The 26,549-nt window shown below is 31.3% G+C and overlaps 6 protein-coding genes across 6 annotated transcripts, besides 1 other annotated feature; 3 read left to right on the top strand and 3 right to left on the bottom strand.

The window, feature by feature from the left end:
* Window positions 1–220: 220 nt before the first annotated feature.
* TVAGG3_0894900 (uncharacterized protein) lies at window positions 221–4,108 on the bottom strand (the record flags this gene model as incomplete). The annotated part of the gene is made up of 1 exon (XM_001318594.1): window positions 221–4,108. The coding sequence occupies one exon, from the start codon at window positions 4,106–4,108 to the stop codon at window positions 221–223; it is 3,888 nt and encodes a 1,295-aa protein (XP_001318629.1).
* A 1,710-nt stretch (window positions 4,109–5,818) lies between these two features.
* On the top strand, window positions 5,819–14,605 carry TVAGG3_0894890 (dynein axonemal heavy chain 7-related family; the record flags this gene model as incomplete). The annotated part of the gene is made up of 1 exon (XM_001318593.1): window positions 5,819–14,605. The coding sequence occupies one exon, from the start codon at window positions 5,819–5,821 to the stop codon at window positions 14,603–14,605; it is 8,787 nt and encodes a 2,928-aa protein (XP_001318628.1).
* Window positions 14,606–14,717: 112 nt separating this feature from the next.
* TVAGG3_0894880 (uncharacterized protein) lies at window positions 14,718–16,049 on the top strand (the record flags this gene model as incomplete). The annotated part of the gene is made up of 1 exon (XM_001318592.1): window positions 14,943–15,737. The coding sequence occupies one exon, from the start codon at window positions 14,943–14,945 to the stop codon at window positions 15,735–15,737; it is 795 nt and encodes a 264-aa protein (XP_001318627.1).
* A 54-nt stretch (window positions 16,050–16,103) lies between these two features.
* TVAGG3_0894870 (Ankyrin repeat family) lies at window positions 16,104–16,250 on the bottom strand (the record flags this gene model as incomplete). Its single annotated transcript, XM_001318591.1, has 1 exon — window positions 16,104–16,250. The coding sequence occupies one exon, from the start codon at window positions 16,248–16,250 to the stop codon at window positions 16,104–16,106; it is 147 nt and encodes a 48-aa protein (XP_001318626.1).
* A 1,145-nt stretch (window positions 16,251–17,395) lies between these two features.
* TVAGG3_0894860 (protein ubiquitination) lies at window positions 17,396–18,622 on the bottom strand (the record flags this gene model as incomplete). Its single annotated transcript, XM_001318590.1, has 1 exon — window positions 17,396–18,622. One exon carries the CDS (start codon window positions 18,620–18,622, stop codon window positions 17,396–17,398), a length of 1,227 nt encoding a protein of 408 aa, XP_001318625.1.
* Window positions 18,623–19,474: 852 nt separating this feature from the next.
* Window positions 19,475–20,637, top strand: TVAGG3_0894850 (inositol phosphate biosynthetic process; the record flags this gene model as incomplete). Its single annotated transcript, XM_001318589.1, has 1 exon — window positions 19,670–20,545. The coding sequence occupies one exon, from the start codon at window positions 19,670–19,672 to the stop codon at window positions 20,543–20,545; it is 876 nt and encodes a 291-aa protein (XP_001318624.1).
* Window positions 20,638–25,351: 4,714 nt separating this feature from the next.
* Window positions 25,352–26,549: part of a mobile genetic element that runs on past the window's edge.

The raw sequence follows: 26,549 nt of genomic DNA, 5'->3' as shown, positions 1-26,549 counted from the left end.
ATTCTCCATTCAAGTTCTCGATATTTCGGACGACAACTGAATTGATTTCAATAATGATTGAATATCCAACATCATTGTTTGATGTGTATGTAATGGTAGGTTTATTATCATTGGAATAATATAAAGAATCTGAGAAATAACCAGTAATTGTTGGCTTATGGACGACTTTAATCGTTGTAGAGGCTGACGAAGATATTGCTTTTGTTGTGGTATCTGGATCTTAATTATCGCTGCAAATCAATGAGTACGAATAATCTCCTTTGACATCAAAACTGATTGGAATACTAAACTCAACAATTTGATCATTATTATCAGTTTGAGTGGTAGGTCTAAGTTGGTAATTTGTATATTGTTGGTCATCATCTTTTCGATAATGAATGAAGAATTTGGAAATATCAGTATCATATAAATTGCTAACTTTTCCTTTCAAAGTAGATGATCCTCCAACAGAAATTACAGATGGTTCAAATTTCACTTCTGTGAGAATTGGAACACGTTTGATGATGAATGTCAAATCTTTGGATGAAGAAACGTGATCAGTACCTGTGGCAGTAACTGCGAGGGTATGGCTGCCAGGTGAGATGCCTACTAGTGGGAAGCTGATACCTGTGATAGTTAAATCATTTCCGCCGATCTGTGCTTCCATGGTCTGAGTTGTACTTGAATTGGCTGGTGTGCCATCAAGTGAAAACGTGAATGTAATTGTTCCGCTGCCAGAAATTTTACCTATGATAGCAAGGCTTTCTTCGGTATTGAGATGCTGTTCATTTGCAGCATTCTCTAATTTAAGTGATGTTGCGACGAGGATTGTGATGTCTTTAGACATTTTAGTCGAGTGAAGATTGTTGACAGTGCTATCACCTTCAGTGTAATCGATCTTATCGATTTCACCATCTGATGCGAGCCATGCATACATCGTGTGTGTTCCTGGTGCAAGTTGGCCGTTGCTTGCTTCACTCAGGTCAATTATGAAGTCTGGATATGTTTGCTCATCAGTTCCACCTTGTGAATTCTTGGTGCTTGAAGCGGAGTAGACTTTGTCTTCAACTTTGACAAAAAGCTTGAGAGGTTTGTTTGCGTCTTTGTCAGTAAATTTGCACGTGATTGTTAATGTACTGCTCTTTGTGATTATTGATTCAGGATCGATCGTAATAGATTCTATTGACGAAGGATTCCTGATTGAGATATGGCCGATGCTAGTCTTATCCGATAATACATTGTTTTCTGCGCCATCTGGACCATTGACTTTTGAAGTGACTGTGGCATAGACATTGATATTGTCTCCTGAGAATGTGTCTGGAATTGAAATAGTCACAGTTGATGAAGCAGATGTGGCATCTTGGCCAACCGTGTAAATCTTATTACCAATACTTGTTTCGTCACTTTCGCCAGTAACAGAAATTGTACCTGAGTATTTGCTATTGACAGTGAAAGTTAAATCTGTTGTTTCTCCATTATGGAAGTAATTAGGCAATGAAACAGGCGATGTTAACTCGATTGTTGGCTTCGTGATAACTTTGATAGTTGATGTTGTTTCACTAGACTTGCCTTTGGTGTCTGAGTTTGGATCTGAATCATCAGTACATATTATTGTGTATTGGATGCCTTCATTAGCTGCATTAAATGTAAAATCAGGAATACTGAATGTGACAGAGCCGTCGCTTTCGGCAGTTCCATCAAGATTAAATGTTGTAAATGCTTCATCTCCATTCTTCTTATAATGGATGTGGAGACCTGACGCTGCCGAATTATCTTCATATTTAACTTTTCCTTTCAAAGTAGATGATCCTCCAACAGAAATTACAGATGGTTCAAATTTCACTTCTGTGAGAATTGGAATTCGCTTAATAATAAATTGAAAATTTTTATAATCGGTACCATAAGTACTTGAGGCAATAACTTTCATTGTGTTAGCCTGACCTCTTATAATTGAGCTCGTTATTTGAAAGTTGAAATCAGTGAATTCCTGATTATTTGTTCCATCTCCGAGAGGAATAATTTTACTGTAACCAGCTTGATCTTGACCATTTAGTTGTATAGTGGGGGTAATGTCTCCACTTCCAGAGACTTTACCAGAAATGTGAATACTGCTTGCTTGTTCATCATATTGTTCAAGTGCAGAGTTGTCTAATACGAGAGATGTTGAGCTAATAATTTTAATTTCTTTCGTATATACATTAGAATTAGTATGTTGGCCAATTGCCTGGATTTTCAGTGTATATATGGAGTATTCTAAAGTTTCTGGTATTGAAATGTCCAAAGTAGGATTTCCACTGACAGTATATTGGACTGCTGGCACCTGTGTTGTCGTTTCACCTTTAATAAATGAAATTACAAAATTGCCTTCTTCGGCAATATTTGCAAGTGTTACAGTTGGTGTGATATGATCATCCTTTGAATAATATTCATATAGATTTGATAAGGTCAGAACCATTTGCTCAGTAATCCTAAGATTTAATGGTTCAACTTCTTCGGATTTGGAATATTCAGTGCCCTCATTATCTGATGCATAGATATAAATTCTATAATCATTTGCTGAAAGACCTTGTAAATTGAGTGTAGCATGCTGTGAAGTTGATGGATCATGTGTTAAAACGCTTCCGATTTGATGATCATTCATTCCTTCAATATGTTGATAGAAATAAATAGTCTTTGAATAGTCACTATCAACAAGCATGAAATCAACTGTAACAACCTCTGATCCGATTTGATATACATTCTGAGATATTTTTAGCCCTGAGATTGATGGTTTATTTCTGATTTTAATACTAATAGTCTGTGTTTGATCAGATTCGAAATAGTCATCTGTAATTTTTACTGTGCAGGTGTATACTTCCTTTTGGTAAACAACATTATTGAGTTTAAAAGTTACAGGAACTTCTTGGTTGCTGGATGAATATGGATAATAATGTGTCAGAGTTTGGGTTCCGATTATGAACAGAACATTTCCTGAGGAATCATCCAAGATACCTACTGAAAACGAAATATCTTCACCAGTATGATAAACAAATTTTGATGGTTGAGTTAGAAAATTAAGTGATGGTTTTCTGTTAAAATAGAGCACTACGGCATAAGAGTCGGAAATTTTGTGTGTAATATCAGAGTTTGGATCAAGATATTGTAGAAAGATCCGATAATAATATCGAACACTCCTTGTAGAACCGCGAGAAAATTGGAATTCCATTGGTGATGTACCTGGCGATTCAAAAGGTGATTCAATTGGTGTCATATCTCGATGTGACATATCACCTTCCATTTTATAATAAAATTGTAATTTTTTGCCTTGGTCAATATCAGAAAATTCAACCTTAACTTTAGCAGAATAATCCGTTATTGCCCCTTGTGGTGCTCTTATATTTAATATTTTTGGTAGGTTTATAATATAGAATTGATAATTTGTATTTCCTGGCATTGATGTTGCCGCGATGTCGTTTTCATCTTTGCATCCTGTTATTGTAATAGTGTGTAGATTGCCATTGTTGTAATGAAGATCAACAATGCTGATGCTTGTAATTTCCTGCGAATTTTCTTGATTTGCCGCATAATCAAAGCTTAATGAAGTACCATCCAATGTGTAAAAGCATTTACCACTTGATGAATCACTTATTTTAATTGATGGTCTTAGAGTTTCAGAATTTGAAAAATTTTTTTGAGTAGGCCAATAAATTGATAGCACTTCTGGAGCTAATTTAAGTGAAATCTGTTTCTCTTTTCTAGCAGAATCAAAAACTTCACTATATGTATGTTCTGCTGCTGAATCTTCGGTGAGATAAAAAGAAAAAGTAATTTGGTTTGGATTTGTACTATCTGGGAATGGAAATTGCCATGTAATTGAACCTGAAGTAGCTATTGAGTCTGAATAAACTTTATGATTATTTAGATATTCACAATGAATATATAAAGTTATCGAACTTGGATTATTGATTTGAAAAGTTAATGTATGTTGAGACTCATATGCAACTGTTTCTTTGTCAATTGAAATTTCTCCAATTGAATAATCAACTTCTTGAACTCTTTTTGATTTCGGAACAAAATTTGTTCGGCTTAATGATGATGGTTTCCCTATACCACTTTTAGCAATGCTTAGAGATAAGAAAGTAGAAAACATCTCTAAAAATGATTTTGTCAGAAAAAAGAAAATTCTGATGCTTTCAAATTTAAATGAGTATTCAAACCATTGAAAAAAAATTCGCCAAAAACCTGATATATGTAATCTTTGTTATGTATTCTTTATATGATTTTTTTTCAATAAAACTCTCAATATTATAAAATTGTATCACCTTTATCGTTCCGAGCTGAAGATATTTATATTAAAATTACAGATTGGATGGAAATGTAATGCATATGATAGGAAAATAATCAATTACGTTTTATTCGCTGATTGAACTCCTCCTTTCAAAATATATTTGATTCAATTCCGATTTTAAGGCCCATTTGATTTGCCCATTTTATTTATTAGAGTTTTTCGATGAATAAATATAAATTAATAATAATTTGTTTAACAAACCTTACCTCTAATTAGAAGATCATTTCTGCTTGCATCAGTAATATGCTAAGATATAATGGAATCTAAATTCTATAATAAATTGTCACATTTCGATTCGTTTTTTTGATATCAATTTTCATATTTAACGTTGTTTTTGACTCAATTTATTAATGCAATAATTCATTCTTTGGTCCTTTTAATTGATGTGCTTTTATAACAAAAGCGATACCTTAAATTCGAGCACTTGTTAAGTGTTTCTAACGACAATAGATGAATTGTTTGTCACTTTTGTCTATACCGACTGAGTTCCTATTTCAATTCCAAGTTTTAAGTCATACTCTGGGAACGTATTTTCAACTAATATTAGAATTCTAGTCAACATATTGCGTTTTTTCTCAGGAAATGTAATGGTATTCTCCAGAATTTCTCACTTAACTTTATAAAACGTAGAATCAGTGTAGATGGTTCATATATCATGACTAGTAGTAATAGTTTTGTAAGAATGAAGTCGAATGAAAAAGAAAATTACAGAAATTCTGATTTGAATATAAGTTTGTATAAAATTCAATGAAAGTGAGATACACCAGACAGGATGTGATTGTCATTGCTGGTAATATCAATTTTTATTTATCTGATATTTGCATTCCTTCCATCTGGATCCATTATTATTAGCAAGAATTATTCTTTGATTGTCCTGAATTCTGAATAAGCTAACTCAAAGATTCGAGATTCAAAAATAAAGATCATGAGTTTATTAAAATTATCGATTTGACAAAGAAATAAATTAAGATTCATTATTTCAATATTTCGTTGACATTAACATTATATTCATAATATCCATCTTATAATCTATTGATGTGAATCTAACTAACCTAATTTAGAGAAATCAGACATTACACTTGGTTGAGTTATTTGAAACTGCGTGGATTGAATCTTATAGATATGAAGAAAATATTTAGTTCTTGCATATATAAAATGCTTACAAATATCAAAATATCATACGCTGATAAGCAAAAATAATAATAAAAAAAAACGTCAAAATGTATGAATAAAAATGCTTATAAAATAAAGAAAGATAAGAAATTATCGGACAAAATAGAAAATGAAGGACCAGCAAAAGCTGTACTTTCAACCAGGTCTAGTTATTATATTCATAAAACTAATACATCCGTTTTAAAAATTAATATTCCTTCAGAACTCATTAACAAACCAGATAATATTAAACCCAGAAAAATCAATTTATCAAATAAAGTGAACTCCGTGTCAAAATCACAAATAATCTCGAAATCAAATAAAACAGCATCCGAATTAATGCAAAATATCGATTTAAATATGGAATTTGGACTTGAATTAGTACCTTTAATATTCTTCGATGATACAGACTTAGAAACTCTAGATTTGACTAAGATTTCAGAAAAATTAGAAAAAGACGAGATAGTAACAGGTCAAACAATCGAATATAATAAAGATACCAAACAAGAAACATGGAAGCAAGTTTTAGTTCTTGGTATTTCCCAAGATTATTCCACATTTTATGTTGAATACATGGATAACGATATTAGGAAATTTGTTTCTAGACTAAATCTTATTTTAGAAGGCGAAAATAAGTCATTATTTTTCGAAAGACGTCAAAAAGCAAAAGATTACAGAGAATCCTTCATGAGATACGAAAGATTTTACTTATTTATGGATAATTACTTGAATCCAAACGAGTCTTATTTGAAACCAAAAGATTTCAAACTTCTTTTATCGAAAATTGACAAAAAATATTTACGAAATTATTTTGTTTTATCAAAAGTTTATAGAGAAGTATGTATGTTGGATGTCATCACGATTTACATGTCGGATTACAAAAATAAGATCACAAAGGACAAGAAATTAATGTTAGAATACGAAAAAAGAAATTTTCCAAAAATATCTGATTTTCCTGTCACTTTTGTAAGTTTTCCAAAAATTTTTGATGTTAAAATTGATATTAAAAAAGAAATGGAACTTATTAGATCAGTTGGCGACATTATCAAAGTAAAACAAAAAGCAAGAAGTTTTATAACAGAAAAATTCATTGAATTTGACGATAAAATTTCAGATGTCATTGAGTTTTGTAAGAAAATACGAGAAAGTGTCAAAAACAACGTAAATCAAATCTTTATTTCGAGAGTTTCCGAAGTTTTGCAAATGATAAAGAAACTCAAGAATTTTGACATGAATTTGGCAAAAACCGTTGACAAAATTATAGTTAGAACAATATCAGAAGTAACAAACAACATGATCAACGAATTCAATGATTTTCTAAACGAAAAAGTCACTCCTTTCAAGAAAGTTTTTACTGATGAATCAGAAATGAATTTGAAAAGTGAAATGACCGAATTAAATCTGACAATTGAATATATTGTTAACTGCTGGGAAGAAGCCAATGTTTATACAATCGGCAGCTTGTTTTTAAAGGATAATTTAATATTCAAACCTCAGAAAGAAATTGTTGAAAAAAGTTTGGAAAAAATCCGACTATTTTTCGAAAAATTCATTGATAAACCAATTGATTTTATCAATGAAAAAGTTACTGAATTTGACGAGAAATATCGATATGCTTTCTATTACGAGTTCTATGATACAAATAGGATTATTGATACAATTGATATTGATCAAATTATCTGTTTTCATCAATTATCATTTGATTGTTTGCCGCCAACGAATTATTTGACAGAAAAAATGATAAAAAATTTCATTTACATTAAAAATGAAATCAAAGATTTGATAAACGAATTGATCAGAACAAAGACTGTTTATTACATGCCGCTTTTAGTCATTGATTTCACTTATTTAGCGAGAGAAAGTTTACATAATTTGGAATACATTCTCAAAAACATTGATTTCTTTTTGTTCAGACACTGTTTGTCTGCAATTGAATCTCAGTATTCTCTGTTAGAATTTACAAGGAATTTGCTGAAAGTTGAACCAGTAGATTTGTCATCTTTTATTGTTCTGAAAAATGACATGGACAAAGCCTTTTTGATTTTAGAACAAATTAATAATGAAGTTTCTAATATCGAAAAAATAATTGAAGAATTACAAAAATCTTTTTCACCTTTTTCGTTTAAAGCATCAAGATTTTTGTTTAATTTCGGGTTTATGCTGTCGAAATTCACAAAAACTTTGCCATTGAGACAAAGTGAGCTCAAGGAAAGAAGGATACTGATCAAAACAGAATATGATGAAAAAGAAAACAATTTGTTGATTGAATATAATGAGTTGGATTCACAACTAAGTTTATTGTTGAGACAGAATTTTACAAAAGAAATCGAAAAAGTAGCAAAAACTGCCGAAGAATTGTTTTCTAAATACGAATCAGCATGTAATAAATACGCTGAAATCAAGCGTGGTGATTCATATTTAGAGCGACAAACCTTTGACGAAACAAAACTTTTCGAAGGCCGGAGATTGTCAAATTGCTTGATGAAATTATGGGTCTCAACAAAAGAATATTCTATGGAAAACGAGAAAATTGCAGGAACTCAGATAGGATTGATTGATACAGAAGAGATATCAAAGAAGTTTGAGAAGTGGGTCGGTTCTATCAATGATGCTTGCGACGGATTAAAAGAATTCCAGATTCCAAGAAACATCGCGATTTTGGTCGAATCAAATGTGAAAGAATTCAAAAGTTACATTCCAATTATTAATGCTTTGAGTTCTATCTACTTGAGGAATAGGCATTGGACAATGATCAATGACTTGTTTAAGTTGGATCATCCTTTAGATCAAAGCGCAACTCTCTATTATTTGATAGATATCATTGTTTTGAACAAAGAAAAAGAAATCATGGATATTGTTAAAATCGCAGAAAACGAATATATTTTGGAAGATTTCCTCGACGGAATCATCGCATCTTTCTACGATTGGACATTTTCAATCACGCTTTTCAACTGCTCCAATTTCATTAAGGAAGGAATCTCCAGATTACAAGATCAAATGAGAGACTTGAGAAAAGTGAAAAAATCAAATTTCAAAAATCTTTTTTTGCAAAAAATAGAAAAACATGAGAATTTTGTCACTCAAATGCAAGATTTTGTTACGTTATTGAGAAAGATATACAATCTATATCTATACCAGAACGATTTCATGGAAGCTGAAGATACAATTTCCCATCAATATTCGTTTTATTTGACGTTTGGAGACATCAAATCAAATTTAACTGATTTGTTGTCAAAATGCACTTGTTGTGTTTTATCCATATCTATGACAGAGAAATTAGAAGTAATATATGATAAAATTAGGGAACTCAAAGAAAAGATTTATCCCTATTTGCAGAACAGAAGAAAAGAATACTACAGATTGCAATATTTAGCAAATTCTGAGTTGTTTAATTACATTTCTTCAACGAAAAATCCAGAAAGATTTTCAGAACAAGTTAAATCATTGTTCCCTTCTCTGGATGGAATGATCATAGAGAACAACAAGATCATTGGCGTGATAGGAAAGAACAGTGAGCAACTGAGGCTTAATCCAATAGAATACGACATCAAAGACGTCCCTCTTTTGTTGAAAACAATTGAAATGAAAATTGAAGAAAAATTGACAAAAACAGTTATTGATATTGCAGACAAATCTGAGAAATATTTCTTGGACAGAGTTCCCGCTTTAACATACCAAGAGATGTTTGTTATTTTGAACTTGAAATTCACAAAATTTGTCAAAAACATTACTTCAGAAAAAGAATTCAGCATTGCTGTTGATAGAATCAACAATTTGAAGAAATCGATATCATTTTCATGTGCAAATCAGATAACAATCAACTCGTTGGACTCTTTGTTTGATTACTTCGAATTGCTTTTGAACCAAATTGCCCAGCTAAACTCATGGAACTTCAAATTAAATGAAAGAGCAGCAAGTAGAAAGAAAATCACAATGTCCACTTTCGTTGAAACTAATTTGTTAAAACCAGTTGCTTCTCAGTCATCTCTTTCTTCTATTCTAAGTAGACCTCCTTCAGACATGAGTGAAGAAGCCAATAAAGTAATGGAATCGCCAACAACAAATTGGTCGCAAATAATAGAAGCATTCAACAATCCAAGCGAAAGAAAATCAAATGATGATTTGTTACCAGAAAATTCATTGACTAAGTCACAAGAAATTTTAACTCAAAGTCAATTAAATGTTCAACCAAAATTAAACAAAACAATGGAAGTAAAGCAAACTCCACGAGGAGTTGCTTCACAGAAGTCAATGATCACTTTCCAGCATTTAACGAGAAAAAAAGAATCAACAAGCCAAAGACTTGGAATTCCTGCTGTTTCTTCTTCACTTTCCATTCTTTCTAATTCTTTGAATCAAATGTCTGACAACGAAAGCGATGATTCTTCTTTGTCTTCTTTCAAGAATTTTTCAATAAAGCCACAGAACTCCGCTTTCTTCAGACCTGGAGAAGATAAATTCCTTAACTTGCCGTATTTCACGTCTTCCATTGATTTGCCTGATTTTGCTCAGTTTGTTTTGGATGAAAACAAAGTTTTTGTCAAATTTAAAAACTACAAAATTAATTACGGCTTCGAATTCATTCCTAATACCTTTAAGATGGATGACATGCCCACATTTGATGAACTATTAGGATTCGTAGAAGCAGCATCTTATAACAACTGTTGTTGTATAATTCACGATTCTTTAGTTTCAAACAAATTTGTCAATTTTGTGGCAAAATTTTTAGGGAAATTTGTTTTTTCTGTTCACTCAAGTTCTGAATACTTCAGTGAATCAATAGATAATCTGCTTAATTCCTTAGATATGGAGAAAGTCTGGATTCATCTTGAAGACTTTGACTTCCTAGAAAATTCGATTCAACTTTCGATTTCTTACAAATTGAAGAATTTCAATGGTTTATTGATTACAAGTGGTTTCTTTATTTCCCAAGTATTGTATACTTTCATGAGACCAGTGATAATTGATGAAGAACTTTTCGAATGGCAGTTTAACGTAATAATTGGTTCCAATTACGAAGAAAACAAAAAACAAATTTTGAACTATTTCAATAAAAATGACACAAACTTGGTCGAAATCAACAATAGGTCAGAAATAGAGAAGAAATCATTAACAGAAGAAGACATATTATGGATCCATCATGTTCCTTCTATGTCTGATTCTTCCATTTATGAATTCGAATTTCCTTATTTGGAAATTGAAAATTGTTCGAGAATTAAAATTCCTTCGAATACAAAAGTTGTCTTTGAATCATCATCTGTTGACAAAGTTCCTGAATTATTAAGAGATTACTGTAATTTTATAACTTACAGATCGATAAATTCAGATTTTTGGGATTTGTACAACATCTTTCCCCAAGAAATCGTCAACTTTTTTATTGGCCAAACATATATTTATTCAAATTTGCAGACTCTGTCATTTACAAAGTATTTAAGTGCATCTTTGACTTCTTACAAACCAGAAGAGAAACAAAGAATTATTAATGCTCTGAAAATTGATTTCGAAAAGTTGGAATTAAATAATGTTGTAAATTGTTTCTTGCAATCAAAGGAATCAGTGATAATTTACGGAAGTACAAAGATTAAGATGCAAATTTGGTTGTATTCTTTCTTATTTAAGTATTGCGATGATTATACATTTGTTTTTGATGAAGAACAAGCAACAGAATCAAATGTTTGTGTAATATTTAATGATGTTGACTTCAAAAAACTACAAAAACATCAACAATATTTAATTTTGTATCCTGATTACAAAGATTTTGCATTTGAACTGTCTTATAGATATGTTTTCTGTCCAGGACAATTAATCAAATCAAATGAAAGACAAGAACTCCAAAATTATGATGATTTTAAACAGAAAATTAAAGAAAATATGTCATCAATTTCTCTTATATCAAATCAACAACAAAATCCAATAGAAATTGAGAATTCTTTTGTTTTGGAAAATGAAAATGATATTGATTCCCTACAAAAAGGTTTTGATGAGAAAAAGAATGTTATTATTTTAAATCATCCGAATACAAAAATTCCTAATCTTTTGAGTATCAAATATCCAAAAGAAGGAGATGATAAATTATCTCAGAAACAGTACTTCCAAAGATTAACTGAATTCAGATATGTTTTTGTTACATATTTCAACATTCCAACTTTCGAATTTTACTCAAAAACATTGTTTAATGAAGCCCAATTTGTTTATGATGAGAAGGAAAAGAATCTCGATGATTTTGTCATTGATAAATTTTCATTTGCAACAGAACTTGCTTCTAAAATATATTCAGTCAAGACGTATATCTCTGCTGTTGATAGAATCAAGAAATATGCTTTTGATTTGTATAATTACTTTAATCCTATTTTGGAGAAAGAAATTTCGAAAATAGAAAATTTCATTAAAAATTTGATGAAATTAATTGATTACGAAACAAAATGCCAAAATGAAATAGATGAAAGCAAAGCAGATATTGAGCATTTGGAGACACAAATCTCTCACTTTGATGAGCTAATAAAAGAAAGTGAAGAAGAATTATATCAAAAAAGAGAAATTTCAAAAATTGAACACAACAAACTTGACAAAAACTATGATTATTTGAAGGAAGAATACGATGATATCAAGAGAAAACAGGATGTAATTGTTCCTAAAATACAAGAGAGTGTTGATTTCATAACTAATCTAGATAACAACTCTCTGCAAATGTTTAAAGCAATTAGATCTCCAACTCCTTCAATTTTACCACTTTTCCAGGCTTTTTGTGTTCTTTACGATGTAAATCCAATTGTTACTGAAGTAGGTAGAAATAAGAATTTCGATTATTTCACTCCGATGCAGAAAGTCATTCAGAGTGCAAACTTTTCTAATTCCATGCCAAATTTCGGTTTGAATTTCATAAATCGAACGAAATTGTACAAAATTAAGAAGATTTTAACAGATGGAGGCGGTTTGTTGGATCGAGCAAGCAAGGTAAATAAAGATTTCAGCAATATTGTGAACTGGTTCCACATGATTTTGGTTTTCAACGAAGAATCAGAAAGTTTGAAACCTCTTTCAGAAAAAGAAAGAATTTTCGGACAAAAAATCAAAGAAATCGAAATAATTTTCGAAAATTTGGAGAAACAGATACTTCTGGCTCAGTCTAAACATGATGATTTAGTTAATCTTAAGCAGAAGACAATAGAAAGAAAAGAAAACCAAATCAAAAACCTCGAAATCAAATTGCAAAGTTTCAAGAAAGTTCAAAAATTGAATAAAAGAGTCAAAACAGAACTTGAAAAATTAAATGAGAAAAATAACGAACTAAAAAGTGACAAAGAAAGATCAATTGAAACATCTTTTATTATCTCATTGATATCTATCGTTTTAAGTGCTATGAATGGGCAGAGGCATTTGCAATACCATAATTTCATTCAGAGGAATTTTGCAAAAATCGAAATTTCAGAAAATTTGTTCGGAAAACACTTTTACTCGAAAATCAAAGATTTTGGAATTTTAAATGATGAAATTTTGACAGAAAAAGTGATTTCTTTATTGAATCCGATTAAGAATCCTTTGATCTATGATCCAAATGGTTTCGGATTTTATTTAGTCAGATATTTATTCCCAGAAAGTCAAATTTTATCATCACGTTTTGACAAATTTGACGAATCCTCACCAGTTATTTTGATTTCGAACGATCCAACTGATATTCTATATTTCATCGACTCAAAGAAAAAGAGATTCATCTTCACATCACTTGAAATCGAACAGATGCCAGATAACATTCAAAATGCGACAATTTTTATCAATTTTTCAAATTTGAATTTGATGTCAATTTTCAATAAATTATTGATAAATGAAAAAACGAAAATTGATCAGCAATACATGGTTTCTCTTCAAGAAAAGAGAAATGAAGAAGTAAAATCACTGGAAATGGTTTATACTAACATTGGAAATACTTTTGATGAAAACTCTTTCGTTATGGAAAGATGGAAATCGTTAAGAGATCATTTCAAAGACAAAAGAAACAAAATTGAAGAAATTGACCAAAAATTGACATCTTTAACTGAAAAACTGACAAAAATCGAAAATGAAGAAAAAGAAAATTCGACATTAATCATGAAAATGTACAATGATTTCATTCCATGGTTGAATTACTCGAATTATTCTCCTGTTTTTCCGATTTTCTTTTCGATTTTGAAACAAAAAATTGACAAAAAATTTGACATCAATGAAATTCAACATGAGTTTATTAAGCTTATGTCATTGTCCATGGGCAAATCAATTGTTGCATTTGAAGATAATTATGATATCAAGTTTTCCGACAAAATTAAATTTAATTTCAAAGATTTTAATTTGTCAGAATTCATTTTCGGTCATTCCAATGATATTCCATTGCTATTAGAATGCAATCCAAGAGATGATCCAACAAATCTCCTTCTCAATATCAACAATTCCAAAGTTCTCAATCCTTTTGATGAAAAATATGATAAAAACATATTAAGAAACAGAGGATTAGTAATTGTCAGATATCCAGAATTTTGTGAATCATCTCTTAATAAGATTTCATCTTTTGTTTCACGTATATTGACCAATCATTCATTCCCATCTGAATTTAGACTGGTTATTTTAACAAGTTTATCACAAAATAGTCTTCCATGTTCATTGAATACGCTATGTTTTAATGCAATATGGCCTCCTCCATGTCCTCCTTCGGTAATTTACGGAAAATCAAGTTTGATTTCATTGGCAAGTCCTTTGTTAATGACTTTCAGAGTTGTTAGTTTTTGTCGTTATCTTCCTGATATTTTTGATGATGAACAATTTGGAAAAGAAGATGTTGATAAATTATGGCTTCAGAATGTATCAGATAAACTTTCAATGAAAAGGTTACTTGATTTGGAAGGTTTTGAAGGAAAGAACTTAATAATTTCGCCGAAATATTTCGAAGGCTCTTCTGAAGTCAATACTATATACGGAGTAAATTGTTTGTACGATGAAGTTTCAGGAACGTTTGTTTTACAAAAATCAATTTTCCCAAGATACATCAAAAAACTTTTTGTTGCAGTGACAGATCCAAACGACCCAAATTTGAATTGCCAGCTACTAAACAGTACAGATAGAAGCTGTGTTGATGTTGCTGTTGAAGGATATTCAGATCTTGTTTTTATATATGAATAATTTTTGTTTTATATTATAAACATGTTTTGTTATGCATAATTTTTATATTTTTATCATATAATTTTCGAGTAATTGGCTAATAATTTTGAGATATATCTTGATGAAACAGATATCTGGCTCAGAGTTTATGGAAATGTATTAATCATATAATACATACAATTGGCCACTGCAGATTTTATAGATTTTGGGAAATTGTAATGACCAACATTTCTGGCATTTTATTGTTTAGTGAAATTGCCATATTTTTAATATATGGCTTGTTTTGTATTTCCTGTAAAAAATTTGACTGAACAATTCTCAAAAGAGCAATTTTTTACAATCTTTGAAAATTTCTGAAATGTCATCGGGAGATCTTGTTTCAGAGCTCCCGCATAATATGCAAAAGGAATTTGAGTATGATAGGCATTCTTATACCCCACAGCCTCGTAGGACTGCAAAAATATTTGATGATGATGAAGTAAGTCAAAAATTATCTTACATCGAAGAAAAAGCAAGCCTCATTGAAGAAATTTCACAAAAGAATACACAAGCTCATTCAAAATGTATGAAACTACAGTATGAATTATCATCAATTACGAAGACACTTGATAAAAACGTTGATTTTATACTGAATGCCTGCAAAACACAAGAGGCTGCAAACGAAAAACTCTCAAATGAGATCAATAATCTTGAGAAATACCATGGACGACTCCAATTTTTGATCGATGCCTGTGCGAATCACGGTATTGACGTTCGTGAAATACCAGGATTAGATCAAGATAAGCTCTCTCAGTATTTCGATATACCTCTTCCGATCGCAAAAGGCGAAATTTTAGATCCAACAATCAAGTTTTTAATTTCAAAGTACCAAATATTCTCGAGGTGTAAAACGAATCAAGATTTCGTACGCAAATGCTATGCCATCAAAGAAGAAGTCGAAAAACCAGAAGAAGCAAGATGGAATCATTTACAAGAAAAAGATCCGGCTGAAAGAATCTTCTTCCTCAAAAAGTACTTGAGAGAGCTTAGACAAAGTAACGCAACCATCACTGCAAGAATGTCAAAAGAATTAAAAGTATTAACCGATGAAAGAGATGATCTTCTTCATCAGATTGCACAACTACAACAAAAAAGGCGATCAAAGAAGAAGTAAGATGATTTTACTTTGATTTGTTTGTTTATATAAATTGTTATTTTTTTAATTGACTTTTTTTTATCTTATCTAGTGTTACTCATAACAATTCACAACAGAAAAGTGATAATATTTTCAGTGCCTCTTCTCGTTAAACTCTAGAAGACTTTTCCCCTCTCAAAAACTACATTTTATATCGTTCTTTTCCCCGCTTTTTTGCAGCCTTACGCCTGTTAAACTCTTTTTGAGAGGATGCCAGAAAGTATCAAGTGCACCCTTAAAAAGTGGTCGCTTGTTAAAAATTGATAGGTGTGATGAAAGCTCAATTATTTTTTATATCCAACTAAATTCATCTTCAAAAATACCAGTAAAATAAAGAATGGTATCTTATCTAAGAGCATAACTCGCGCCATGCGAAATGAGTACTTTTGCAGTTTCTTTACTATAATGATATGCTGCAATATGAAGTGCTGTTTCTCCATTTTTATTTATTTCATTGATATTCGCACCGTGCGAAATAAGAACTTCCACCATTTCTTTATTTTGTAAAAGTGTTGTAATATGAAATTCTTATTTTTCATTTTATCCAAAAGATGAAAAATTGAATTAAAATTATTAAAAAGACTAAAAGCATAATTCTACATAATATTCTAACACCTAAATTCAATATTTGTGATTTCTATATTCACAATTTTAGTTGATTTTATGAATAGCATATACATTCAGTTTAATGTATTGAATTACATTTTCACTAAATAATCAAATTAAATAATATCATTAAATTTTGAATGGCCGATAAACTTCGATTCCACAATAATACGCTCCTAAAATACTGTGACTAACTATTTCGTATATTGATATGACATATACAATCACGAAAATAACTAAAAATTGTAATGTATTTATTAATTCGACATAATATTTGCATAATTCTTTTCTTCACTTTATATTATATTTGAATATTGCAAAATAAACTAATAAATAGCAAATAAACTTTGCAATCAAATTAAAGAGTTATTCGATACAGTGAGTTGATAATAACTGTACAATACAAATTTATTGAATTCGCCCAAAAGTATTTAAATGATCCGTCTTCTACAAAAAAAAAATCTTAATTACAAGTAACCACTTGTATTAAATGCATCTTCAATTCTATCTCCATAAATATAGACATATCATGCATAACTCATGGCGAAGTGACTGTACAGTTTTCTTTCTATTGTATTCCAACTTCCTCCACTGCACATCCCCATCCTGGAAAACTCCTTAACTATAAGAGGTGAATTTATATTAAAATGAGGTGCTGCTTCTAATATCTTGAATATTTATTTTGGAACCAGATGAAAGAATCAACTCACATGTTTCAATATATATATATATTTCATCACTGCTTTATAAAAGCAATTTGCTTGTTCTAATCTTCAACATTAAGACCAAGACCCTTTGAAATAAGAAGCTCTGCTGTTTCCTTACATTCATAACAATATACTGCATTATGAAGAGCCATTTGGCCTGAACAATGTGAACAAAGAAACTCTGATTAATCTTTTCTATTTAATTGGGCGGATATATGAAGAACAGAGTAACTTGATCCATATTTTGTAATAATATATTCACAATTGATATTTATTGATAGTTAATCGACATTTTTGGTTTGCTGAAGCAATATCTAAATTGAGTTAATACTGTATCAGCATCATTGCACCATGTGAAATAAGAAGTTCGATTGTTTTTGTACTATTATACAATGCTGCAATATCAAAAGCGGTTTGTTCATCTTTATCTTTTTCGTTGATATTTGCACCATGTGAAATAAGAAGTTCGGCTATTTCTTTATTATTATAATGTGATGCATAAGGAAGAGCGGTTTGTTCATCTATATCTTTCTCATTGACATTTGCACCATGTGAAATAAGAAGCTCGGCTGTTTCTGTACTATTATGTTCTGCTGCAATATGAAGGGCGGTTTCACCATAGCTGTCTTTTTCATTGATATTTGCACCAATTGAAAGGAAACATTCGACAAGGGATGGAATATTATACTGCGGTGAATAAACAAAACATTTGTTTAAATCATTAGTTTGATCGAAATAAACTAAGAATGATTCAAGATTATGAAACAATCCACAACATCTTAACTCAATCTCTATATTGTATTCATTCATCAAGAATGTAACAAAATCAATGTTGTGTGAAATAATTGCATATTCCATACATTCTTCATCTGGTTTTTTATATTTCAAACATTCACTCATGATCTCTGGATTTCCTCCTAAAAATGAAAATGCTAGACATGTTTCAGTTATTTCTGAGTCACAATCTGTTCTTAATAACTTGAAACAATCAACTGCTCCATGGTAACAACATAATTCAAGTAATGAATATCCTTTGTTAGAATATGGATATACCCTGCTTATAAGTTTTTGATCTTGATCAAACCCATCTATTCCAGTGAATGCGATGAATCTTTCTTTGTCATCATTCATAATTGCTCTGTAGATTGTATCTTCTGTATGAATATCGAGATTTTTAAAATCAAATTCTCCGAAATCAAAATATTTGTCTAATATAATTCCATATTCTTTATAAAACAGGAATTTTGAGACAAATATGTGATTGTTGACTTCTTCCACATGATATTCATCATATAAGAGTTTGGCAAGAAATAAATATGACTTTGCATAGCGATTATTATACGGAATGATATCTAAAATGTCTCCAATAAGCTTTTTGGGTGGATATTTCTTGGAATCAATCAATACTGTTTTGATCATTTTGTAAATACGATTTAATTCTTCTTCATTTGTCGTTTTTAACTGGTACAGTGCAATGTATGAATCGATATAGTATTTGTTGATATTTCTCAATTCACTGAATTTATTTGGATGATTGTCCTGATCAGACATTAATAATTTTTAAAATGGACATATTTGCGTTTTACCATATTAAATACCCAGTATATCCATTAGAAGAAAAAATATTATGTTATGCATGTGGAAAACAATGGCAAAAAAAATCAGATATTGATTATGAATTTTGATGAAATTAATAGATATGAAATGATGTGATAACAATATAAATGTTGATGGCAAGAGAATTTTCATTAAGATACTTGGATTATTCAAGATATTTGCCAACTATTTTAAAATTCGATTCATAAGCTCTCATATATTAGGTAAATACTATATTATACACGTGCGCTTAACATCATTAAAAATTGAAAGGGCTTATTAATAATAAAAGTTGCTCTAAATCGATTTAGATTAAAGTATTATAAAAGTTGTTAATCCGAAAGACTATGAACTCAATTCATGTTTTTAGTAAAAAATTTGTATAGTCAAATCATTAACTTAGAAAAATGAATATCGAAATTTAAAATTCTTAATAAAATTCTTTTATTCTAAAACTATTAATAATTTTTTACTTGTGAAGTACATTAGTAGGCTATTTTTGATTGCATATGATTAGATAATTTGGAAACGATTAAATAGAGCTTAATATGCTTGTGAAATCAAAAATAAAGGTATATTCTTTGGATTTTGAGATGCTGAATTCTGTTTTGGATTTTTGATTAACAATATATTTGAACCAAAGTAATATAGTGTTCGAGCAATTCTTAACGAACAGCATGGTCAAAGTAAATCATCGCTTCATTACCTTAAAGAATAGCATCATTTAACGCCTTAACGTTATTTTGGATTTTTAAAAAATCCAGTTTTGGATAAAGATTTAAACTTGATACATTTGTCAATCCTATGAAATAATTCACATTATTATTGCATGAATTTATTCTTGATTTTGGAGGTTGAATTTTTGTTAGCTTTACAAAATCTGATCGTTATTTTATCGCTAACAATCATTGTTTTTTCAAATAATAATACTATATTATATTTATTAGTCCTAAATATCAAAGATCTCACAACTCTTATCAATCAATATAGGAGTTTAAAAAAATGGGTGAGTTGGTTGATGTTTCTCTCTTTCTCGATAATAGTACTATTGCTTCTCTTCGCGGGAAGGTTTTTGGTCATGATGGCTCAATCTTGACGTTCAAAGAAGGTGTGATCGCCAAGAAAAGCCGACCGAGAGAATTTATCTTCTATAGAAACAAAAAATCATGGATTAATGATTTAGTAAAAGAAAATATATTCCCTAAAGTTATTGGCCTTGCATATATCGAAAGTCAGGATGGAGATAATTATAGATTTAAGCTTGATCCTACTTTGCTTACTAATGAAAACGAAATGTTACCTTGGCTTATGTTAGAAGATCTTCAAAAAGGATACGCAAAGCCGGCTGTTCTTGATGTAAAATTGGGAACTCGAACATGGGAAATGGGCGCAGCGAACGATAAAGTTTTGAGGCATAAAATGAAATGCTCTCAAGGCACTACAGGTTCATTGTATTTTCGTGTTCGCGCTGCGATGTGGTATTCTCCAAATCCAGATGATTGGCCAAAAGACGGAGATGCCTCACTTTTAAAGAGAGACTTTGGAACAACATGTACTAAGGAAGAGCTAATGAAGTTCTTCTCAGACTTTTTCCATGTTAAGGATCTTGTTCCAAAATTTATAGATAAAATTAAAAAGATTATTGAAGGAATTACGATTCTCCGTCAAGAGGCGGATGTCAGAATTTATAGTTCTTCAGCATTATTCGTATATGATGCGGAAGACCCTTCAAAATTCGATTGCAGACTTCTTGATTTTGAAAAAACTTACTTCAACGTAGAAGTCTCGGCAAAAAGGTTCAATGAGTCAATAGAAGACTGTGAAGACTCAGTGATTCCTGCCCTCGAAGAACTCGTACATTGTTTGAATGCATTATAATATATTTTTATAATAAATTTTTGTTTGTATTTTCTAGCAAAATAGTAATATCACATCACACACATTGTAAACACTAAAGTATAGCATTCTCCTTCAAAAATTTATGTCCAATTTTTTTTATCAACAAGATTTTCACTTTTCTTGATTTGATTGGTTCATTCAATTTTTTCTGAATAAAATCATTGTTTTTTATATTAAAAAAAGTGGGTGAACCGTGAATCGAACACGGATCTATTGAGCCACAATCAACAATACTAACCATTATACCATTCACCCCTTACATTTTATTTATTTTCTATTATCTAGTAATATAATCTTCAAATCATTCCGATCAGATCCGAAACATTGAATTTTAGGCGTGTGGGCAATTTTAACGACATTTTTTAACGCGATACGAGCGTAAGTCCATAGAATGTGTTTTGAGGGAAACTATAAAAATCCAAAATAGAGGTAAGTGCGCCATTATTACCTGCGAAGTTACATGGAATAAATCGAAGAGTAAGTACAAGATGATCTTGCATCTTTCCAAGTAAATGAAATTTATTAAAATTAAGATGATAATATTCATTTATAGTATGTGTATGATGTGTTTTCAAAATTTCTTCAAATAAAATGCAATGATAATTTTGGAATAAATTTTTTCTTTGTGTATATTTCATTTTTTATTAGTGAAAATATCATTACATCAATAAGGAAAGCACAATCCAAATTCATATTAGTTAAATTAATCTACGACCAAAAGCCCGCCAAATTTGAATTAAACACGTTTTTTGATAAAAGTGTCATTTATGATTGTTGCATTTAGGGATAGTAGCCAATTTCGGTACAAAAAAGGTAGTGGGGCTTCCAGGCGCGTTGCGCCCTCTAGCCCTGAAGATGTTTAGTATAAATGAAGTTTTTATTCGGAAAATTGTTAGTCTTCTGGTGTGAATTCGGAGGACTCTTCTTCTTCCTCCATTGCTTCTGGGAAGAAGCCTTCTTCTGGGTCGAAAACATTATATAATGTGTCACTTTTCACAAATTATATATGTTTTCATGATTTGTCACTTTTCTGTCACTTTTCGGGTAAAAACATTTTTATTATTATATATAAATGAATTTTACAAAACCACCGTTACCGTTCTTTGGAAATAAGAGTAGATGTAAAGATATTATATTGAGAGAACTTAAGAAACTACCGAATGGTCTAACATTTGTAGATTTGTTCGGTGGAAGTTTCTATATATCCCATTTGTGCCATACAATATTCCCAGACTCAAAGATTATATGCAATGACTTCGACAACTATATGGACCGTCTCAAACATATTCCAGACACAAACAATATATTGAAAGAGTTAAAAGAAAAGATTCAGATAGGTAAGATGGAACGTATACCATTAGATAACAAAAATATTGTGAGAGAGGTTTTGAAAAAAGCAGAATATATAGACTGGGATAGTATATCTGCTAGACTATTATATAGTGGTTCTATAAGAGTTCATGACATTGAAACACTTATGTCAAAAGTTTTATATCTTAACTATACAAATGTTTTCAAAGAGGACATAGAAAAATATATTGAGGGTATAGAGTTTGTGAGATGTTATTGGACAGAGTTGTATGAAAAATATAAAGACAAGGAAAATTTTTTCTTTATAGTGGACCCGCCGTTCTATAACACATGGGATTTTCAATACCAAGTAGACTGGACTTTGAGAGACTCTTTAGAAACTTTAGACGTTTTACATAACCATCCATGCTTTTACTTTACATCCGATAAAAGTGGTTTGGAAACCGTTATGAGATGGTTAGAGGACATACATGACTATGAGTTTAGATATGACAAGATAGAATATGAGAGAGGTCCTATAAACCGGAGAAAGTGTCATAACAAAGAAATTTTATTAGTAAGTAAATGTGGTTTGAAATAGGACTACTTGTTTTAGGTTTTTTCATTGTGTCATTTTTTATTTGACGTGGCAGAAAAGTACAGAGAATATGAAGATGAACCAATGCCTGCAAATGTTCAGTATATGTACTCGTAAGAGATATTTTTATCTAATATTAAATGGACGCACAGACTTAGCGAATGCACAGCAACCTGGACAACCAAACCAGAGAATATTCCAAATGAAGTTAGAATACAAACTGCAATGGCAAACTATGGTCAAGTGCCAACAGATGTACAAATGCAAACTGCCATGTCAAATGACGCTGCGTTAGGTTTGCACATGGTATGCAAATATGAGATGGAAAGAGTTTTATACAACCCTGAAGTGGGATATAAACAACTTTATGCAGATGACGCGAACACAGGAGTTGACCCAGAATATGTTTTCTACCAGAGGAGAAACAGAATGTATGAGCTCCAGTTAAAGAATGCTATGGAACTCAACAGGAAACGCAAAAAGACTAGGTGGACATTAGATTTTTACATATAGTAAAATGGGTTTCTTCAGTAGTATTGGAAACTTCTTTCGAAATGTTGGAAGAGGTATATGGAATGGAATAAAAACCGTAGGAAGAGGAATTTGGAACGGAGTCAAAAAATATTGGTAAAAGAGTAGGTCAGTTTGTTGGTATTATACCTAAAGACCCTGAACCAGAAGAGCAAGCTCCTGTTATACAACAGCCTGAACCTGCACCACAGTCTAGTTGGCAACCAAATCCAACACCTCAACCGTATTAAAAAATTATATTTTTTACCGTTCGATAGTAGTTGTATATGAAACTAAGTTCTAAGTAAAACGCATGGTATAATGGAATTATTCTTTTTCTTCCATCTGTAGTAAACCATACTTGAAGATCTGAAATACTTCCACTCGGCGGTTCATATAACTTTGTAGGTTTTTCGTAAAAGTCATTTGCCAAGCATAAGAAAGAGTTTTGGGCGCCAGAAAATGAAGCATGAACAATAATAGCAGCTGGGTCGAAAACATTTTCATATGTTCCATTAGGGTTTTCGACTTCATAAAAGTCTGGTGTGTACTGGATATGCTGCAGGCTGATTTAACATCCTCATAAATCTATACCATGCCAAGTTGTTATATTTTGTAGAAATATAAACGTTTTCTCCAAGGTCTTCTATTCTATTGATTTTAACAGTTGCATTTTTCCTGTCATAAATAATATCGAGATGGTACTCTCCCTCGTCAATGTTATACTGGTTTGCATATTCGATATAGATATCGTTTATTTTTTCTTGAAAAGCTTGAAGAGTTGTTTCTAAGTTTACAAGCAAACTAACTTGTAAAAGTTTTCCCTGTTCAATTTTCTCATACATACGTTTTTCTTTGTTTAGTATCGAACTTCAAAACCGACCGTAAATGGGAAACCATGTATGGCTTCTGAAATGAACTTCATTCTACGAAAGCCAATAGCTTTTGTGACAGATGGGTCTCTTAGCCATCTTAATGGGTAGTCAAAACGATAGCCTTCATGCTTTACGGTCTCTGTCTCAAACTTTTGACCGACATTAGTAAAAAGTTCATCTAATGGTTTAGTTGTAGCAACTCTTGAATTTTCTTTTTTTTCTATTGAAAGCATATTTTATCTAGAATAAAAATGTCGAAAGATATTGCTTCCATGAGAGAAATACAACACAACCGACAACTCATTATGCAAGCTCTAAATAAGAACACAACAAACTTTTCAAACTATTCTAAGATATCTGAGTCATTGAAAGAAGGAAACTTAAAACTGACATTAAACCCAATGACAGATGAGTTTCTATTTCAAGACAAGAAGAACAATACTGTCTGTATAAATCCAACAAAAGGAACTTTAAACGAGAAACCTATAAATGAACTCTTTTGAAAGCAGATGTTGACAACAAAGCTGACAAAGAATATGTAGACGATGCAATAGCAAAAGAAGAAGAAAGAGCTAACAATGCTTATGCAACAAAAGAACATACTCATCCTGAACTAGCAGACAAAAAATATGTTGACAATAAAATGTCAAGTGAAGTGACAAGAGCTGAAAACGAATATTCTAAAAAGACTCATACACATTCTATATCTGAAATAACAGACTTAAACGTTAGCCTTGAAAAGAAAGCGGATAAGGAATGTGTGGCTAGTGCGTTAGAGAAGAAAGCAGATAAGGAATATGTGGATGAAAAAGATAAAGAAATTATAGAAAGGGCTGACTGGTATCATGAATGGACATCGAAGATTTTAAAAACTAAAGCCGATACAGGATGGGTTTCAGGATGTTTAGACCTTAAAGCAGATAAAACTTATGTTAACGATGAGTTAGAGAAGAAAGCAGACAAGAACCATACACATACAAGTTTTACAACTTTTACAGCAGATGATATTACACTAAACACAACCTTGCCAAGTAAAGGTCCAACAATACCACCGGCAACAAGTCTTGTAGATACTTTGATATCTAATGACAATAGTATTATGCATCTAAGACAGGAACTCAATGTGCTTAAACAAATTTTGCCGAATCTTATGTACCCGGTTGGCTCATTATATGTTTCAATGAACTCTACCAGACCAGAAGTAGTACTTGGTTTTGGAACTTGGACTCAAATAGTCGACAGGTTTTTGTATTGTGCAAACTCTTCAAAGGAAACAGGTGGAAGTAAAACGATTTCAGGTGAAAATTTACCTGCACATAGTCACTACATAGATTTAAGTACATCTCAAGCAGGTTGGCATAAGCATAAATTTTGGGATTGGTCAGCAATGACAAAAGGTAAAGGATATGATGTTAAAGACAACGTTAAGTTTGCTATAAATTGTTACTGGAGTAACACTGAGGGAGGAGGAAACCATACACATCGCGTTCTCAGGATATACGCAAAACAACGGGACAAAGTAAAGACTACATGCCACCTTACATGACAGTTTACGCATGGTATAGAAATGCTTAGTCGTCATTTTCAACTTCTTTAGCATATTCGTCAGGAGTTGTCTTATATTTGTTAGGAACTGTCTTTGAAAGTATACACCTTGAACTTTGACAAGTTTGAAACGAGGTCTGACAATAGTAGTTTTATCTTCTGCTTGCAGTGTGTACATTTTGCCATGTTTGCCTAAAACTTCATAATATTCTCTTTGTATACTTTCTTCTATTTTAACGAACACGAATGTGAGTACCTGTCGGTTCCCATTGTTTGTCATAGTCCAATAGTATTTTCATATGGGTCGCGTTTAGGTATTTCTATTTTTCTTTGTCACCTTTCTGAAGTTTGAAGCCCGGCATTCTTTCTTGTTTGTCTCTTTTGACTAAATTATTAAATATATAGTCTTTCTCTAAGTCAGGGTTGTTTTTTCATTTCTTCGGGGGAGTGGTTTCCCAAACCTTTTTGTTTACGGCTATTGTAAATATTTAAACTTGTCTCATCTTTGCCTGGGAGAAGTGTCTATACTTGTCGTCATATGACATTTCATTTGCTTCACCACCTTGTGGTTGGTTTAAGTCTCTTAACATTTTTATACAACCGTCAATGACACCAAGAGCAGAATGGTTTTGGTCGACAATGAAATATTGGTTTACATTTTTTGAACGCAGATAGTTTTTTACATCATCTGATTTGAAAGAACTTTCACAGTCAGATGTCAGTTTTGTTGGATGGTATTTGTCAACGAATATTGTCAAAGCAGTTTTCACATCTAAAATATTTTTGGACCATAATGGTATGGCTTTCACAGTATCTTGTGTTTTGACCAACAAATATTAACCAGTATGGTGGTCCATCTTCTCTATCCCTCGGAATGTTTTCCAAGATATCCATAAACCAAGCATTTGGTGTTGAACTAAAGATTTTTATCATGAGTGCTTTCTTTGTCGCTTTAGAAACATAGGGGTCCTTGTTTGGATTCGTCATTTTTTAACCCATAAGAAATGGGTTTATTTGGCGCATTAGCAGGAGTTGCATCCAGATTTTTTACCCGCAGTAGACAACATAGCTAGAGGTGTATTTGGAGTTGGAAGGAAGATTTTGAGTACATTAGGTATACTGAAAGAGAAAGCACAACCTATTATACAAACTGTACAGAAAGGTT

The sequence above is a fragment of the Trichomonas vaginalis genome, chromosome VI (genome assembly GCF_026262505.1).
Source record: "Trichomonas vaginalis G3 chromosome VI, whole genome shotgun sequence".
NCBI lineage: Eukaryota > Parabasalia > Trichomonadida > Trichomonadidae > Trichomonas > Trichomonas vaginalis.
The sequence above is the reverse complement of the archived record's forward strand: the minus strand, read 5'-3'. Positions and strand labels throughout refer to the sequence as shown.